Source organism: Caretta caretta, chromosome 1 (assembly GCF_965140235.1).
Source record: "Caretta caretta isolate rCarCar2 chromosome 1, rCarCar1.hap1, whole genome shotgun sequence".
In the NCBI taxonomy this organism is placed as follows: domain Eukaryota; kingdom Metazoa; phylum Chordata; order Testudines; family Cheloniidae; genus Caretta; species Caretta caretta.
Genome location: NC_134206.1, coordinates 22,949,133 through 22,966,309, shown reverse-complemented (window position 1 = coordinate 22,966,309; position 17,177 = coordinate 22,949,133). Strand labels below are relative to the sequence as shown.

General features: G+C 44.0%; 1 protein-coding gene across 2 annotated transcripts in view; it reads right to left on the bottom strand.

Annotated features, from left to right (window-relative positions):
- The window catches only part of EED (embryonic ectoderm development), a 28,143-nt gene extending 12,710 nt beyond the window's left edge, over window positions 1-15,433 (bottom strand). For both annotated transcript variants that reach the window (XM_048841676.2, XM_048841686.2), the window contains exons 1-2: window positions 15,289-15,433; window positions 6,580-6,732 (exon numbers count right to left, since the gene is read on the bottom strand). In XM_048841676.2, the coding sequence (XP_048697633.1) occupies window positions 6,580-6,732; window positions 15,289-15,408 (273 nt within the window). In that variant the 5' untranslated portion in view covers window positions 15,409-15,433. The remainder of the gene's footprint in view (window positions 1-6,579; window positions 6,733-15,288) is intronic.
- Window positions 15,434-17,177: the final 1,744 nt, after the last annotated feature.

Below are 17,177 nucleotides of genomic sequence, written 5' to 3'. Positions count from 1 at the left end.
GGTGATCCTGGGCAAGGCAACCTCTGGGTCTAAAGCCTGGTCCACATACATTTTATGCCAGTATAACTATTTCAGTTAGGAGTGTGATTTTTGTAAACCCATTTAGTTATCCTAATACAACCCCTAATTGGGATGCAGTTATATCAGTATAAAGGGCCTTATCAGCATACCTTATTCCTTATGGAGACAGAAAAAAGAAATACTGGAATAACTGTGTCCATACTGGCTGGCGGGGGAACGGGGGGGGGGGGGGGTGTTAACTATACTTGTCTTGTTAAAGTGGTAAGGTGGTACAAATCTCTAGAGCAGTGGTTCCCAAACTGGGGTTCGTGAAATGTATCAGGGGGTTCACAAAAAAAATTCTGTAATGGCGGGAAGCCGTCCCTAGGGACTCCAACCCCCGTGGGGGCTAGCAGCCCAAGCCTAGTGACCAAGACTTCCTGGCAGAACAAGTTTAAGCTTTGTTGCAGTCATGTGTTTTTTGCCTGGACTGCTCAAGACCTGAATGCTTGTGGGAGGAACTATTTGAGTTGGCTTCTTAAATACCTTCATGCTGTTTCACGTCTGGTACTCCTTGATGAAACATGTAGAGAGGCTTAATGGAAGTGATATAAGCCTTAGAAGTGAAATCTTGGAAGAGTGTCGTCATTTTCATAATGTAATAAAATTAATAATGTAATGATAAATCATAATGTAATAATAAATAGTGTGAAATAAGCGTGTCATAAAGAAAACAAATTATTTCCAAGATCACTGTTTCTATCATTTATGCTCAGGTAAGGGAGAAAATCCCTGAAAATATTCATTTTTAGGAGGGGGTTCACAAGATTTGATATTTTCGTGAAAGGGGTTCGTGGGTTGTTAAAAGTTTGGGAACCACTGCTCTAGAGTAACACCTTAGGGCATGTCTACACTTGCCATTTAAAGTGCAAAATGTCCCCTTTTTTGCACAAAATCCACGGGAGCGTCTACACTTGTTAATTACTTTTTGCCGTGAAACTCAGAAGTTTCACCGCAAAAAGAAAGGCACACAGTTCTTACGGCTGTTCTTTTCGCAGTGATGTGAAAGTGAAGACACATTCTTCCTGCATAAACATCTTTTGGCCTCTGAAGGATATCCCACAGTGCCAAAAGTGACCACTCTGGCCAGCACCTCCGCTGCTCTGATGGCAGGTAAACAGACGTCAGCCCCTCCCTCTGTAAAGCCCCGGGAAGTTTGGAACTCCATTTCCGAGTGCTCATTTGACCTGGTGACCGTGGCTGCTCCACAATGCAAATGATCCCCTGCTTGGAGCAATGCCGAGCTACTGGACCTGATCAGAATTTGGGGAGAGGAGGCTGTGCAGTGCCAGATGCGTTCCAGCCACAAAGGAATTTCAGTACCTACAAGAAGATTGCAGGCAGCTTGCAGGAGAAGGGGCATAACAGGGACACACTGCAGTGCAGAGTGAAAGTGAAGGAGCTGAGGAATGCCTACCACAAGGTGAGGGAGACAAACCATCAGTCCGGTGCTGCGCCCCGAAGCTACCGTTTTTACAGTGACTTGGATGCAATCCTCTGACCCCACGTCCATTGCAAAGAGCCCAGTGGATACTTCTTTATGTCTGGAGGCAGTGGAAAGTGGCCCTAGCCAGGAGAAGGTGGTCGTAGATGAGGAGGCAGCGGCTGAGGAAGCTGTGGAGCCTGTTGTTGCCTGCACTCAGGACCCCTTCTCTGCTCTGGAAGCGTCTAGACAGTGTGAGCGGCCACTGGCTGCTGAGGGAGAGGCAGGAGAGCAGAGCTCTGGTAAGTTGCTTTGCTTTGACAATGCATAAAGCAGGTTGAGGGCATAGAAAAGTACTAAGGTGGCTGTGTTTGTGTGCTGGGTGCCCTCCCTTCATGCTTGCCCTTTTCAGAATGGGTGTATGCAATAAATCCTCTAACCCTGCGTTCCCTCACCATTGCTGGGCTCTTATGCACCATGGGTGCTTGACTTTTCTCACCACGACAGTGATTTCTTACCAGTGGTGTATTGCACAGTGATTCCTATATGTATGTTTCACAGTAATGTGTTGCTTTTGTCTCCCGGAAATGACGGTGGAAGACCCACCCCGCGCTGTAGCAGACCATCTACGACGCATAAGAAGGCGGCCAAGATGCACTGAGGCAGACATGTTTCGTGAGGGGATTCTGTACTCCCAAGTGGAGACACATGATAAAAATAAATGGAGAGAAACCATGACAAAGTGGAAAGAGGAAGAGAACTGAGACTGAAAAGACAATAATGCTTTCCATAGGGAAGCCACGGAGAACCTAATCAACGTTCTGGAGCATCAGCCAGATCTGTTGCATTCTCTCATTATACTACAGAGTGACCTGAGTTGTGCTCGCCCCCCATTGCAGCTAGTGCAGAATTCTCTCATGCACTCCCCAAACTCCCTCTGCACATTCTTATAGGCTCGCTGCAAATTTTTCCATTCCTCAACAATCCATACCCCCTGACAGCTTATCAAATGACAGTTGGAGTTGTACACAGCTGTGAGGTATATGAGCCCCCCACCCTGTTCACCACCAATATTGAGGATGGATATATGTGCATGTGGTGTTCTCTCTCTTTTTAAAATAAAAGCACAAAATTTTCAAAAAGCAGCAAGCTTTATTTGTGTTCACATTTCTGTACATGTCATCACAGCTACAAGTCAACGAGCACTTCATCTTCACTGAAATTACAGACAGAACTACCATGTAGCACAGCACATGCTGTTAACACTTCCTTTCCCAAGCACAGCAGCAAAGTTAATGATTTTCATTTTCAAACTTTTCCCTCAGGGCATCCCGGATCCTAACTGCCACATGCTGTGCCCTTCTAATAGCCCTGGTATCTGGCTAAAACTCAGCAGCCAGGCGTTCAGCCTCCACGCGCCACATACAAGTAAATCTTTCCCCCTTCCCCTCACAAATGTTATGTAAAGTACAGCATGCCGCAATAACCATGGGAATATTTTCCCTGCTAATTTCCAGCCTACTGTACAAACATCTCCAGCGTGCTTTCAAACGGCCAAATGCACAGTCGACAGCCATTCTGCACCTACTCAGTCTGTTGTTGAAACATTCCTTACTGACATCTAGGTTTCCAGTGTATGGCTTCATGAGCCATGGCATCAATGGGTAAGCTGGGTCTCCCAGGATCACAATGGGCATTTCCACTTCCCCGACAGTGATCAGCTGGTCTGGAAAGAAAGTCCCTGCTTGCAGCTTTCTCTACAGGTCAGTGTTTTTAAAGATACTCCTTCCAGACCATCCAGCGTTAGTATCAGTGAAATGCCCATGGTGATCCACTAGCATCTGCAAAACCATGGAGAAGTACCCCTTACGATATATGTACTTGGTGCCAAGGTGGGCTGGGGCAACAATAGGGATGTACATTCCATCTATCGCCCCACCAGTTAGGGAAGCCCATTTCTGCAAAGCCATCCAAAATGTCACGCACATTACCAAGAGCCACGGTCTTGCGCAGTATGATGCAATGAATGGCCTTGCACATTTGAGTTACCACAGCACCAGTGGTCGATCTCCCCACTCCAAACTGGTTCACAGGCGACCAGTAGCTGTCTCACACACTTCTCTACAGTGAGTGCAGCTCTTAGTCTAGTACCCTTGCGATGCAGGTCTGGGGAAAGCTCAGCAGACAGTTCTATGAAGGTGGCTTTCCATATCCAAAAGTTTTAAAGCCACTGGTCATCATCCCAGACAAGCATGATGATACTACTGTGAGCTACTTTTCTCTACCCCCAAAAAACGCTGTTCCACAGTGCTCAGCTCCTCAGTTAATGCCAAAAGCAATCCAATGTTACTTATTTCCATTTCAGGCAGCTCATCAGGCATCTCTGACTGCAGTTCTCTTTGCAAGTTTAAGAGCAGCTACACTGCCAATCACGGCGTGCATGTGACAGCTATCAGAGTAGTGGACAGCCGTGCTTGTAGATGTGGCGGGGAAAGCAGCCAGACAACCAGGAGTGTTAGAAAATGCCGCGAAAGAAACAAGGAAGTAATAGGGCTGCTGGGACATGAAGCAGTGCATCACGGGGCACTGAGCAAGGACCCGGAATGCCTTCTGCTCGCCCTCCCCCCCATCCCACAAGACTGATAGTCAAAATGGAGAGAGGTACACTGTGGGATAGCTGCCCTAGAGCGCTGCTCTCATCCCGGATGGAAGTGCTGCTAATGTAAATACTCTCTGATGCCAGAGGAATTAAGTGAGTACACAAACCAGCGCTTTTACTTTCACCAGTTCCCTATGACCAGTGAAACTTACAGCGAAAAAACTCTGCAAGTGTAGACATACCCTTAGTTAAACCATGCCACAAATGACTTCAATACTAACCTAGATCACAATATGCCTCTGAAGTTAGCACTTACAAAGTGGATTAAAATCTTCAAATGAAAGGTACTATAGAAGTGAGAAAAACAAATTTTAATATTACTAAGATAGGCCTGTAATTACACATGTATCTTCTTTCTTGTGACAAACATAAGGGTGCTCTTTAATGATTAAGACTGCATTTTGGCCTGCTACTGCCACGGTGTTAAGAGACCACCTGGAACAGCCCAGGCCGGCAAGAAACGTGTCACGATGGTTGTCTAATGACCGTCAAATGGAAGGTATTAAGAGACAATACCAGAACAAAAAGAAAAGGAGTACTTGTGGCACCTTAGAGACTAACAAATTTATTAGAGCATAAGCTTTCGTAAGCTACAGCTCACTTCATCGGATGCACCAGAACAATTAGCGCTGACAACTCTAATCCAGCCCCTGAACTGGTTTGACCAGCATAGAGGAAGTGGGGAGGCCAAGGGCCACCAACACTTGAAATAGCTTCCTGGAGAACAAAGAAAGCTGACACTGTTTAGTTGTTTGCAGCTTTGCTGTAGCAGTGTTGGTCCCTGGGTGAGGCAACATCTTTTATTGAACCAACTTCTGTCGGTGAAAGAGACAAGCTTTCATGCTACACAGAGCTCTTCCTCAGGTCCTGAAGCGGTTTTGTAGTTCAAAAGCTTGTCCCTTTCACCAACAGAAGATGGTTCAATAGAAGAGCTAATGGACACACTTTTTTGGGGGGGAGGGGGGAAAGACAGGGAAACGGAGAAACAGCCCAAGACCTCCACAGGAGCTCACCTCTGAAGTTGTTAATCTGGCCTAGGTCACCATTATGGGATACAGCATAAAAATTGGTTGTTTTAACATCAGATTTTTCTCTCTAAATCTTTGCTGCTATAGAAAATATTTTCTTTTTAAGAAGGCTATTGGTCAATATCACCAGTCACAGATTACCATGGAGAGAAAATAGGTGTCCAAATCTCAACATGGTGAGAAATGGATGGTACACACAGGGCAGTTTGGCCTTGGTCCTACTGAAAGAGTGGCAGAATTGTGAAATACCATTCTGAAGCAGGTAAGAGCTAAAGGCACAAGACCGGAGGACTCTGGTCATTCAGATACCAGGAAGAGGACAGAGGGTGCAGCTAGCCCTGTAATCATGACAATATATTTAAACAAAAAGTTTTTAAAAAAAATACACCTATCTGTCCAAATCTGAGTTTGAGTTCAGGAAAAGCAGAAATGTATCTGCAATTATATTAATTCTTACAAGTAAAATCATACAATGCTCAGCTGAGGTCTTGGAAGGTAAATAAAGACTGTGTTTTGTTTTAAAAGGCAATGTGTCAAAACAGCTCAAACAACTTCTATCAAGAAACTGTTTTCTCAGAAAAACCTACTGCCCCAGAGGCTATCATCCCAGCATACACACTTATTTACTGCTTAACCTTTACATCCACAATATTCAGTTACTGATTTGAGCTCTCAAAATAGTTACCCCCAAAAAAAACATTTTACTTAATTTTTAAGGGACTTTGACAACTAATTTGTAAAAAATATTACATAAATGTACACAAAAACAGGAAATAAAGGTTTGCTTTATTTGGAAGGTTATACTTTTGTTTTCTTGACATTTAAACTACACCTAAGGGAGCTCCTACACAAGTGTTTAAAAAATATTTTTAGAGTGGTTTTTCAGACTCAGTCATAACAGTGTTTAAAATTTACAGCAGTGAGTAATAGACACACTTCATGGTTTCCTTGAGGGCAAATGTGTAAAAACAGTAAAAGTAATGGAAAGCAAATCTAGGAAGGTAGAAATATCCTGCTCCACACATCTCTACAGGATAACGTGAAATTCCATTCTTTTAAGTTGTTTTAGTGATTTTTCACTTTTAAGTGTAGTCTTGTTACACTTTTGTATAGGTCAAAGATGGGTAAAATACATTTCATACCACATGGAATAAGCTGTTTCCCAAGGAATCATGAATGACATCTCCACTCCATATACACCATTTAATTATGGTTATTTCTGTGGTGTTCATCACTATAGTATCTGCCCAATATTGCATAATTAGCTTGGAAGGACAGAGAAAGGGAAAGAGGATCACCTTCTTCTGAAGCATGAGCAAAGGTGAGGTATCAGACTGGATAGTGTTTCTAAATCAAAGTGGTCACCACAACTAGCATCTAATGTCCATTCTCATCTATTTGAGCCTTACCTTCAGACTATTTACACATTTAAAGGAGTATTTGCACTTCTTGGATTTCCATTTTCCTTTTCCCCAGCTTTTTCTTCCTGGTGCATTGGGTGTGTTTGTTGGGGTGTCAGGGCGTTCAGTGTTAGTACCACTTTCTATACTAACAGCATCATCCTGAAAATATACAAAATGGGTAAACATCAGTACCTAACTTAAGAAACCCAAATAATGGAAAACTAGCTGTTTTTACATTCCCCTCCCTCCGCCCATAGGAATACTGTCTGCACACGGACTTTAAAAAAAGAAATGTTCAAGAAAAAAATGTTATAAATTTTCTAAAAGGTTGATTTATTGAAAGGTCAGACAGCTGTGTCCAGTGCAGTAGTAAAGTCATTTTTTTCAGGAAATACTAGGTTACTTGTCATTTTTCTAAAGACAGAAACTTTAGCCCTTTAATTTTTTTTGATTCGGGTACGTCAAAAAGAGAGCAGACAGCTGCAAGACTCTAGAACGACTCCAGAAGCAGGGGGACATTTTCATTGCTTAGCCTCCTACTGTTACCAACAAATTTGCTATCTGTAATGACACTAAATGACACTCACTTTCTCATTTCATCACATGAAATTTGGTTAGATAAGAAATAGAAACTAAACCTTTTCAAGGCAGGGAAATGGTCTTAAAAAAATGGATGGTAATTATCTACCTCACAGGCATTTTACAGGAATAAACAATGCTTGTAAAGACCACTGAGGTATTTATAATGAAAAGAATATTTGAGTGCAGAGAATTAGTATAAATTTACATTCCTGACAGAAGTTGCTTTCCTAGGAGAGCTGTCTTCTGTATGGTTTCAGAGTAACAGCCGTGTTAGTCTGTATTCGCAAAAAGAAAAGGAGTACTTGTGGCACCTTAGAGACTAACCAATTTATCTGAGCATAAGCTTTCATGAGCTACAGCTCACTTCATCGGATGCATACTGTGGAAAGTGTAGAAGATCTTTTTATACACACAAAGCATGAAAAAATACCTCCCCCCACCCCACTCTCTTGCTGGTAATAGCTTATCTAAAGTGATCACTCTCCTTACAATGACAGGTTTCAGAGGAACAGCCGTGTTAGTCTGTATTCGCAAAAAGAAAAGGAGTACTTGTGGCACCTTAGAGACTAACCAATTTATTTAAGCATGAGCTTTCGTGAGCTACAGCTGCTGTAGCTCACGAAAGCTCATGCTTAAATAAATTGGTTAGTCTCTAAGGTGCCACAAGTACTCCTTTTCTTTTCTCCTTACAATGTGTATGATAATCAAGTTGGGCCATTTCCAGCACAAATCCAGGGTTTAACAAGAACGTCTGAGGAGGGGGGTGGGGAGTAGGAAAAAACAAGGGGAAATAGGTTACCTTGCATAATGACTTAGCCACTCCCAGTCTCTATTCAAGCCTAAGTTAATTGTATCCGATTTGCAAATGAATTCCAATTCAACAGTTTCTCGCTGGACTCTGGATTTGAAGTTTTTTTGTTGTAATATCGCAACTTTCATGTCTGTAATCGCGTGACCAGAGAGATTGAAGTGTTCTCCGACTGGTTTATGAATGTTATAATTCTTGACATCTGATTTGTGTCCATTTATTCTTTTACGTAGAGACTGTCCAGTTAGACCAATGTACACGCTACCAGCATTCCCAGCTACCTTCGAGACACCACTGACTTCCTCAGGAAACTACAATCCATCGGTGATCTTTCTGACAACACCATCCTGGCCACTTTGGATGTAGAAGCCCTCTACACCAACGTTCCACACAAAGATGGACTACAAGCCATCAAGAACACTATCCCCGATAATGTCACGGCTAACCTGGTGGCTGAACTTCGTGACTTTGTCCTTACCCATAACTATTTCACATTTTTCAGAGTAACAGCCGTGTTAGTCTGTATTCGCAAAAAGAAAAGGAGTACTTGTGGCACCTTAGAGACAAACCAATTTATTTGAGCATGAGCTTTCGTGAGCTACAGCTCACTTCATCGGATGCATACCGTGGAAACTGCAGAAGACATTATATACACACAGAGACCATGAAACAATACCTCCTCCCACCCCACTGTCCTGCTGGTAATAGCTTATCTAAAGTGATGATCACTTGATAAGTCCTGTCCTGCTGGTAATAGCTTATCTAAAGTGATGATCACTTGATAAGTCATTGATAATCACTTTAGATAAGCTATTACCAGCAGGACAGTGGGGTGGGAGGAGGTATTGTTTCATGGTCTCTGTGTGTATATAATGTCTTCTGCAGTTTCCACGGTATGCATCCGATGAAGTGAGCTGTAACTCACGAAAGCTCATGCTCAAATAAATTGATTAGTCTCTAAGGTGCCACAAGTACTCCTTTTCTATTTTACATTTGGGGACAATGTATACCTTCAGATCAGCGGCACTGCTATGGGTACTTGCATGGCCCCACAGTATGCCAACATTTTTATCGCTTACTTAGAACAACGCTTCCTCAGCTCTCGTCCCCTAACACCCCTACTCTACTTGCGCTATATTGATGACATCTTCATCATCTGGACCCACGGAAAAGAAGCCCTTGAGGAATTCCACCATGATTTCAACAATTTCCATCCCACCATCAACCTCAGCCTGGTCCAGTCCACACAAGAGATCCACTTCCTGGACACTACAGTGCTAATAAACGATGGTCACATAAACACCACCCTATTCCAGAAACCTACTGACCGCTATTCCTACCTACATGCCTCCAACTTTCACCCTGACCACACCACACGATCCATCGTCTATAGCCAAGCTCTGCAATACAACTGCATTTGCTCCAACCCCTCAGACAGAGACAAACACCTACAAGATCTCTATCAAGCATTCTTACAACTACAATACCCACCTGCGGAAGTGAAGAAACAGATTGATAGAGCCAGAAGAGTTCCCAGAAGTCTCCTACTACAGGACAGGCCTAACAAAGAAAATAACAGAACGCCACTAGCCGTCACCTTCAGCCCCCAACTAAAACCCCTCCAACGCATTATTAAGGATCTACAACCTATCCTGAAGGATGACCCAACACTCTCACAAATCTTGGGAGACAGGCCAGTCCTTGCCTAAAGACAGCCCCCCAACCTGAAGCAAATACTCACCAGCAACCACATACCACACAACAGAACCACTAACCCAGGAACCTATCCTTGCAACAAAGCCCGTTGCGAACTGTGTCCACATATCTATTCAGGGGACACCATCACAGGGCCTAATAACATCAGCCACACTATCAGAGGCTCGTTCACCTGCACATCCACCAATGTGATATATGCCATCATGTGCCAGCAACGCCCCTCTGCCATGTACATTGGTCTAACTGGACAGTCTCTACGTAAAAGAATAAATGGACACAAATCAGATGTCAAGAATTATAACATTCATAAACCAGTCGGAGAACACTTCAATCTCTCTGGTCACGCGATTACAGACATGAAAGTTGCGATATTACAACAAAAAAACTTCAAATCCAGACTCCAGCGAGAAACTGTTGAATTGGAATTCATTTGCAAATCGGATACAATTAACTTAGGCTTGAATAGAGACTGGGAGTGGCTAAGTCATTATGCAAGGTAACCTATTTCCCCTTGTTTTTTCCTACTCCCCACCCCCCTCCTCAGACGTTCTTGTTAAACCCTGGATTTGTGCTGGAAATGGCCCAACTTGATTATCATACACATTGTAAGGAGAGTGATCACTTTAGATAAGCTATTACCAGCAAGAGAGTGGGGTGGGGGGAGGTATTTTTTCATGCTTTGTGTGTATAAAAAGATCTTCTACACTTTCTACAGTATGCATCCCATGAAGTGAGCTGTAGCTCACGAAAGCTTATGCTCAAATAAATTGGTTAGTCTCTAAGGTGCAACAAGTACTCCTTTTCTTTTTGTCTTCTGTATGGTGTCAATAAATATTCAGGAATAAAAGTGAACACAAAACAGTAACAGATCAAGCTACTTCAGAGGTGTTGTGGGGCTACACGGAAACAAAAGAGACAGTAATGGCCTGATTTTCCAAAAGGTACTGACCAACTACAGCTCCCACTGAAGAGCTGCAGCAGCTCAGTACCTCTGAAAGTCAGGTAATAAGTGAATCACCTCAGTCAGAGGGAATCATTCCCTCCGTGTTTCCCCCCATAGAATGGGGCACAGTTTCAGGATAACTGCACCTTTACCTCCCTGACCCCGTGGTCTTCTCAAAGAATACCCACTTAGACTAGATGCCCGAGACCTTCATCTCTCTCTGCACAGGGATCTCTGAATCGGAGTTTACCAAACTGTAGCAGTGTTGGAGCCCACCTTGAATCAAAGATCAGGTCCATTTGTTGATATGGTAAGAAGTCTCCCTCCCCCGCCCCGCCCCACCCATATTACGTTAAACTCAGCCTTCTTTGGTTCCTTGGGTTTCTGATACCCATTTGAACCAGTATATACAAACCAACCCATACCCCCTCTGGAACTGTTTACAATCCCTGGGACTGCAGTAATCACCCGCCACAGTTTTTACTTCCTGGAGGAGTTATGGAACCACCCCCGCCCCTTCTCCCCCATGGAACTGAATACAGTCCCTGGCCCAGCAGATATACAGAACATAAACAAATTCAATATGGTACCCAAAAATACTGGCTGTGCTTGCAATCTCTGTCACTGAAATCCCACAATCTTTACTCAGGCAAGACTTCCTGCGAAGTAGTTAGATACAGTACCATCTTCACCTGCTGTAATACACAGGCTCTCAGCACACCTTTACATGTCAGTTTTGTCTGTCTGCTTTTTGCTGTTAGAAAGCACTCTGCAACCATACAGATTTTATCTGGAATCAGTGGGAGTTGACTTAACAGGTACAGCAAGATTTGACTCTATAAATAAAAAAAAATTAATTAAAACATTAAGTCATACTAAGAACGTGTGGGCACATGGGCTTGGAGAAAGCAACACTAACTGAATAAAGTGGGTTTGGGACAGAAAGGGAGAAAGCTGTGGCCACATCTATGCTATAACAACATAGTTACAGCCTATGTTGCTGTAACCCCATAGATAAGTCGCAGTCTACAGTGACAAAAGGGGGGTTTTCATTGCTGTAGGGACCCCACCTCAAGTGATTCTTCCATTGATCTTATAGACAGCACAGCTGCAGTACAGAGAAGGGCAATAAAAATTATTAGGGGTACAGAACAGCTTCCATTTAAGGAGAGATTAAAAAGACTGGGACTTTTCAGCTTGGAAAATAGATGACTAAGGGGGGATATGATACAGGTCTATAAAATCTTGAGTAGTGTGAAGAAAATGAATAAGGAAATACTCCTTCACATAACACAAGAACTAGGGGGTCACCCAATTAAATTAATAGTCAGTAGGTTTAAAACAAACAAAAGCAAGTTTTTCTTCACACAGCGCACAGTCGACCTGTGGAACTCCTCGCCAGGGGATGTTGTGAAGGCCAAAACTATGGTTAAAAAAAGAACTCGATAAGTTCCTGGACAATAGGTCCATCAATGGCTGTTAGCCAGGATGGGCAGGGATGCAACACTATGTCCGGAGCGTCCCAAGCCACTGTTTGCCAGAAGTTGGGAGTGAACAACGGGGGATGGATTACTTGATTCCTGTTCTGTTCATTCCCTTTGAAACACCTTGCTCTGGCCACTACTGGAAGACGGAATGCTGAGCTAGATGGACCATTGGTCTGATCCAGTATGGCCATTCTTAAGTGCAGTGCCAGAAGTGTGGATTTTTCATACCTTTGAGTGCCAGAGCTCTATCAACCTAAGGCTTTGTCTGCATTAGCACTTTTGTCAGTCAGGGGTGTGAAAAAATACACCTCTGCCTGACATAAGTTTCACCAACAAAAAGGCCACCGTGGACCGAGCTACGTCGGCTCTCCCACTGACATAACTACTGCTGCTCATGGGGGGTGGGTTAATTATGACGTCAGGAGAGCTCTCTCCTGCCGGCACAGAGCAGCTACACAGAAGACCTTATAGCGGTACAGCTGTAGTGGTACAGTTGTGCTGCTGTAAGGTCCGTAGTGTAGACATAGCCTAAGTTTTAAGTGTAAACTGGAGCTGGCCTACACTACAGATAAGTCGACCTTCCTACGCCACTCAGGGGTGTGAAAAATTAACTCTCCTGAGACACAATTAAGCCAGCCTAAGGTGCGGTGTCTACAACACTGGGTCAATGGAAGAATTCTTCCGTCCACCTAGCTCCTGCCTCACAAGGAAGTGCATTTATTACAGCAATGGAAAACCCTCTTCTGTCACTTTAGTAAGTGTCTACACTACTACTGTGCTACAGTCAGCTGCTGCGTTTCAAGCACAGACATACCTAAGCCTATTTAGGCTGTATCTACACTGCCACTTTCAGCGCTAAAACTTTAGTCATTCAGGGGTGGGAAAAAACACCCCCCTGAGCAACAGAAGTTTTAGCGCTGAAAATCGCCAGTACAGACAGTGCTTTATCACCGCTTGTTGGGGGGGGAGGGGGGGTTTTAGCACCGGGAGAGCTCTCCCCCAGCAATAAAGCATGTCTACACTGCCCACCTCACAATGCTGCTGCAGCAGCGCTGTGGTAACGTGGACAGCGTAGACATACCCTTAAAGAGCTGGTTTGGAAGCAGAATGAAAGGTAGGCAAAGGTGGGAGGAAAAAAGACAAAGGGAGAGAGGACTGGATGGAGCACTGGAGGCAACAAGAATGTGAAGACAAAAGCAGCAGCAGAGCTATTCAGACCCCTGAAGGTGAAGACAAGGTGCTTGAAATCTGAGTAGATGAAAAGAGGAAGTAGTGAAGTTTGTGGGGGATGGGGGATTGATGCAGTTATTCTCTTCATCTGCTTAGGTTTCAGTCTCTTTATCTTTACCTTCAGGGGTCTGAATAGCTCTGCTCCTCCTTGTTTCCACATTCTTGTTGCCTCCCATGCTCCACCCAATCCTCTCTCCCAACTGCTCCCTCTGTCTTTTTTCCTCCCACAAAATTTTGTCTTCCCTTACTTTGCTTCTACCTCTTGGAATGGATTCCCCTCCCTTTCTGCTCCAATCCCGCTTTCATTTAAGTCTTTCGCTGCTACTTCCTCCAAGCTCATCTGCCCACATATTCTTAGTTTGACTTATTGTTTTAACTGCTGTTTTGACATAGCAGGAGCCTGTGTGTAGAGAGAAAGAGGGGTAAATCAGAAGTGACCGACTAGGGTTACACACAGGACTTTTTAGTATTGTATCCTATCATTTCAGAACTTAAACTACATAAATATGTCCACAGATTATAATGGTTGGTACTTAAATCATTGTATAAATATTGTATATGCATTACAATAAACAGGGACTCCACCTTTATAGGAGATTATATCACTAAGCCTCCATCCCTCAATGGATTATACATAGGTGCAGAAATCTAACACCACAGCTCATTGCAGAATTGGGACCTCGGAATTTAATTTTTACAGTCTAACAGAAAAGCCTTGCAAACTGTATTGTGTGAATGAATGACCAGAATGTAACCTATGGTACTAAAGCAAAAGAAAAAAAATTATATCAAGTTAGGTATGAATCTCATTGGCTTGTATAATTCTATCATTTTAAACAGTTCTGTTGCAGCCAATCATTTACTTTTATTTTGCTCTTATATTAGGATGGTCTTTAGAGGCACATATTTGGTGATAATTTTTTGCCACAAAAGGGGAGTTTTCTAACACTGTAAAAACTTTAATTTAAAAACATTCTCAAGTAGTCTTCTTTCACCAAAAGACTATGTGTACATAGGAATATTGCGAAACATATTGTTCCACAATACAAGATTTAAAAACAGACAGCACACACACATATAGTGTTTTATTTTTTCACTTTAAGATGTCTTACTAGAAACTGATTACCACTTTATAGTGTAAATTGTTACAAATCTCTACCTCTACCCCTCCTACACCTTACCTCAGAGGTGCCTGCCTATCTCCCAGCCCCACCCTACTTAAATTATTTAGGAATGCACCATCTCCTGAGCCCCCTCAGTCTTAAAATACCCTCTCCCTATTTTAGAGTACAGGGAACGTCAGACAGAAATTGCCCCATCACTATTTTGAGGTGAAGGACCTTCTCCTTCCCCCAACCCCACAGCGGATACAGCCTAAAACACAAATCCCAGAACCTCCTCGCTGCTGGAGGGTCCCGCACCTCCCCACGCCCACATATTACGGTGATCTTCAGTTAAGGGGAAGATCCCAAGCTACTGGAGGAGATTTCCCAGTTAAGGGGGTTCTCTCAGCCCAGCCTGCTGTGAGGGGTGTGTGCGTATCCCCCTTGGGAAGGGGAAGGCTCCAAGATACAGGCTATTTGGGGGGATTCCCCAGTAATGAGGTGACCGCAGCCCCACTTGCTGGGAGGGATATGGGGGATCCCCCTCGGGATATGAAGGCCCGAGGATTGGGGGGGGGACACTGGGGCAATTTCCAGTAACGGGGTGACCCCGGCCATGCCTGCTGGCAGGAGTGTGGGGATCCCCCTTGGGGAGGGGAAGGACCCAGGATCAGGGGCTTCCCCGTGCTAAGGATGGGGAACCCCCCAGTAACGGGCTGCCCCCAGCCCCTCCCATCTCCAGCGCCCCCTGCTCCGGGGCGAGCCCAGAACAGGGCCCCCCCGAGCCCCCAACCCCGGCTCCCCTGGGGGCCCCGCCAGGACAAGGGGGCCCCGCTCCCGACTCACGTTCTCGTCCCCGGACAGGTCCCCGGGGTTGCTGTTCTCGTCGCTGCTCAGCTTCTGCTTCTTGGCCGGCATCTCACTGCCCGCTCCCGCCGCCGCCGGCGGATCAGCCCGCTCAGACATCTTCCCCGCCCCCCGCCACGGAGCCGTAAAGCGCGCCCGGGCCAGGGCGCCGCACCACCGTAACGAGTCCTCCTCGCGCCGCCAAGCAGATTGACAGTCTAGTGGCGGGAGATGCCACACTGCTGAAAAATCCAGTCTGGCCGCAGGCGCCCCGCAGCTGCTAGAGCTGGCTGGGAGGGTGAGTACTGTAGGCAGGCTCAGATGATCTCAGGGGTCTTTTTTAGTCTCATATCTTCCATTGATTTCAGTGGACAGCAGGAGCCTAAACACCTTTTAGGTTTTGGGTGTTAGTGGCAAAGCTTTTTTTCTTCCTTTTCTCTTTTTTATGGCAAAGCAGCCTTCACTGAATGGTCTATAGCTGCCAGAAACTGTAATTCCTCACTCCTTGGTGATGTCTATGCTCTCACGCTGCCCTGTGTCTTTCACATAAGGTGTCTGCACCTTATGCATAATACTCCATTTCCCCCACATTGTTACTAAGTCACGTCATGTATTTTTTTACCTTAAGATGTTTATATTCCTCAAAAAGTTTTTCCATTTTTTTAAATCAGCGCCCTTACATACCCATACAAGGTGATCAGTTGTTTCTTCCACCTGACAGAGTGCACATAGTCCATCTTTGTGTCCTTTTTATTCAGAAAGGGATTTTGTTTAAGCCAAAATGGTCAATTAGTACTCTAAACAAAAGCGCTTCATTAGTCCTATGCAGGCCCTGAAGTGCGTCATAAGCATCAACTCTAGGGCATAATTCAAAAAATTTTCTCTCTCTTTTTTCATTAATCCAATTTTTTTTGGCATTCCTCTTTTAAATTTGTCTGGTCTAGGCATTTGAAATCCTGTTTACTCTACCATCAATCCTTCCATTTCTTACAGCATTTTTAGCTGCTTTGTCCACCATTTCGTTCTCTGTTTTCCCAATATGTGCTGGAACCCAAGCTAATGCTACGTGTATCCGCATCTGTACTAACTCTGCTATTAGAACTATAACTGCACTGAATAAATCACTTCTACATCCAGAATAAATCACTTCTACTCTTTTTGATCACCATAAGGCCTGAGATTGAATCCAGAAAAATGACCACTGCTGCTGGGCATACATCCCAGACCCAATTTAATGCTAGCATTGCTGCTACTAGTTTGGCTGTCATGGTAGCTACATAGTCAGATATTCTTTTAGATGTCCTAATTCCCAATTTTGCCATCCCTATTCTTCCTGGGTTTTTTTCATTTTAGGACCTATCTGTATATATTTGACAAAACTGACTACACTTTTCATCTATATACTGGAATACTTCATTTTTAATAACTACTACTTCTTTTTTACCCATAAATTTGTGAAATAAATCTTAATCTGTGTTTGAACTTTCCAGCCATAGCTAATTTTCCCATGACTGAAAGTTTTGGCTTCATTCAGCTTTTCCTTGTCTTTCGTCTCCTACATCCACACTTTAACTCAAATGGCCTGTGGAGTTCTAACATCGTGTGCTATAATTCACCTATTGAGTTCCCAACAATCTTCATAAACTTGTTTGGTTCTTTGATCATTGCAGTTCCCATTACCTTTGGCCCAGAAAGTTAGGTTCTGTAGTTTCATAGTGTAACTGGTTTTCACTAGAAAACAGGGCTGGCTCTGGCACTTTTGCTACCCCAAGCAGCAAAAAAATTAAATTAAATTAAATTTAAAAAAACTTGCTGCCGAACACAGAGGCAGAGTGATGGTGCGGCCGCTGAATTGCCGCCAGTGACTGAAGAAGAGTCGCATCCCCACC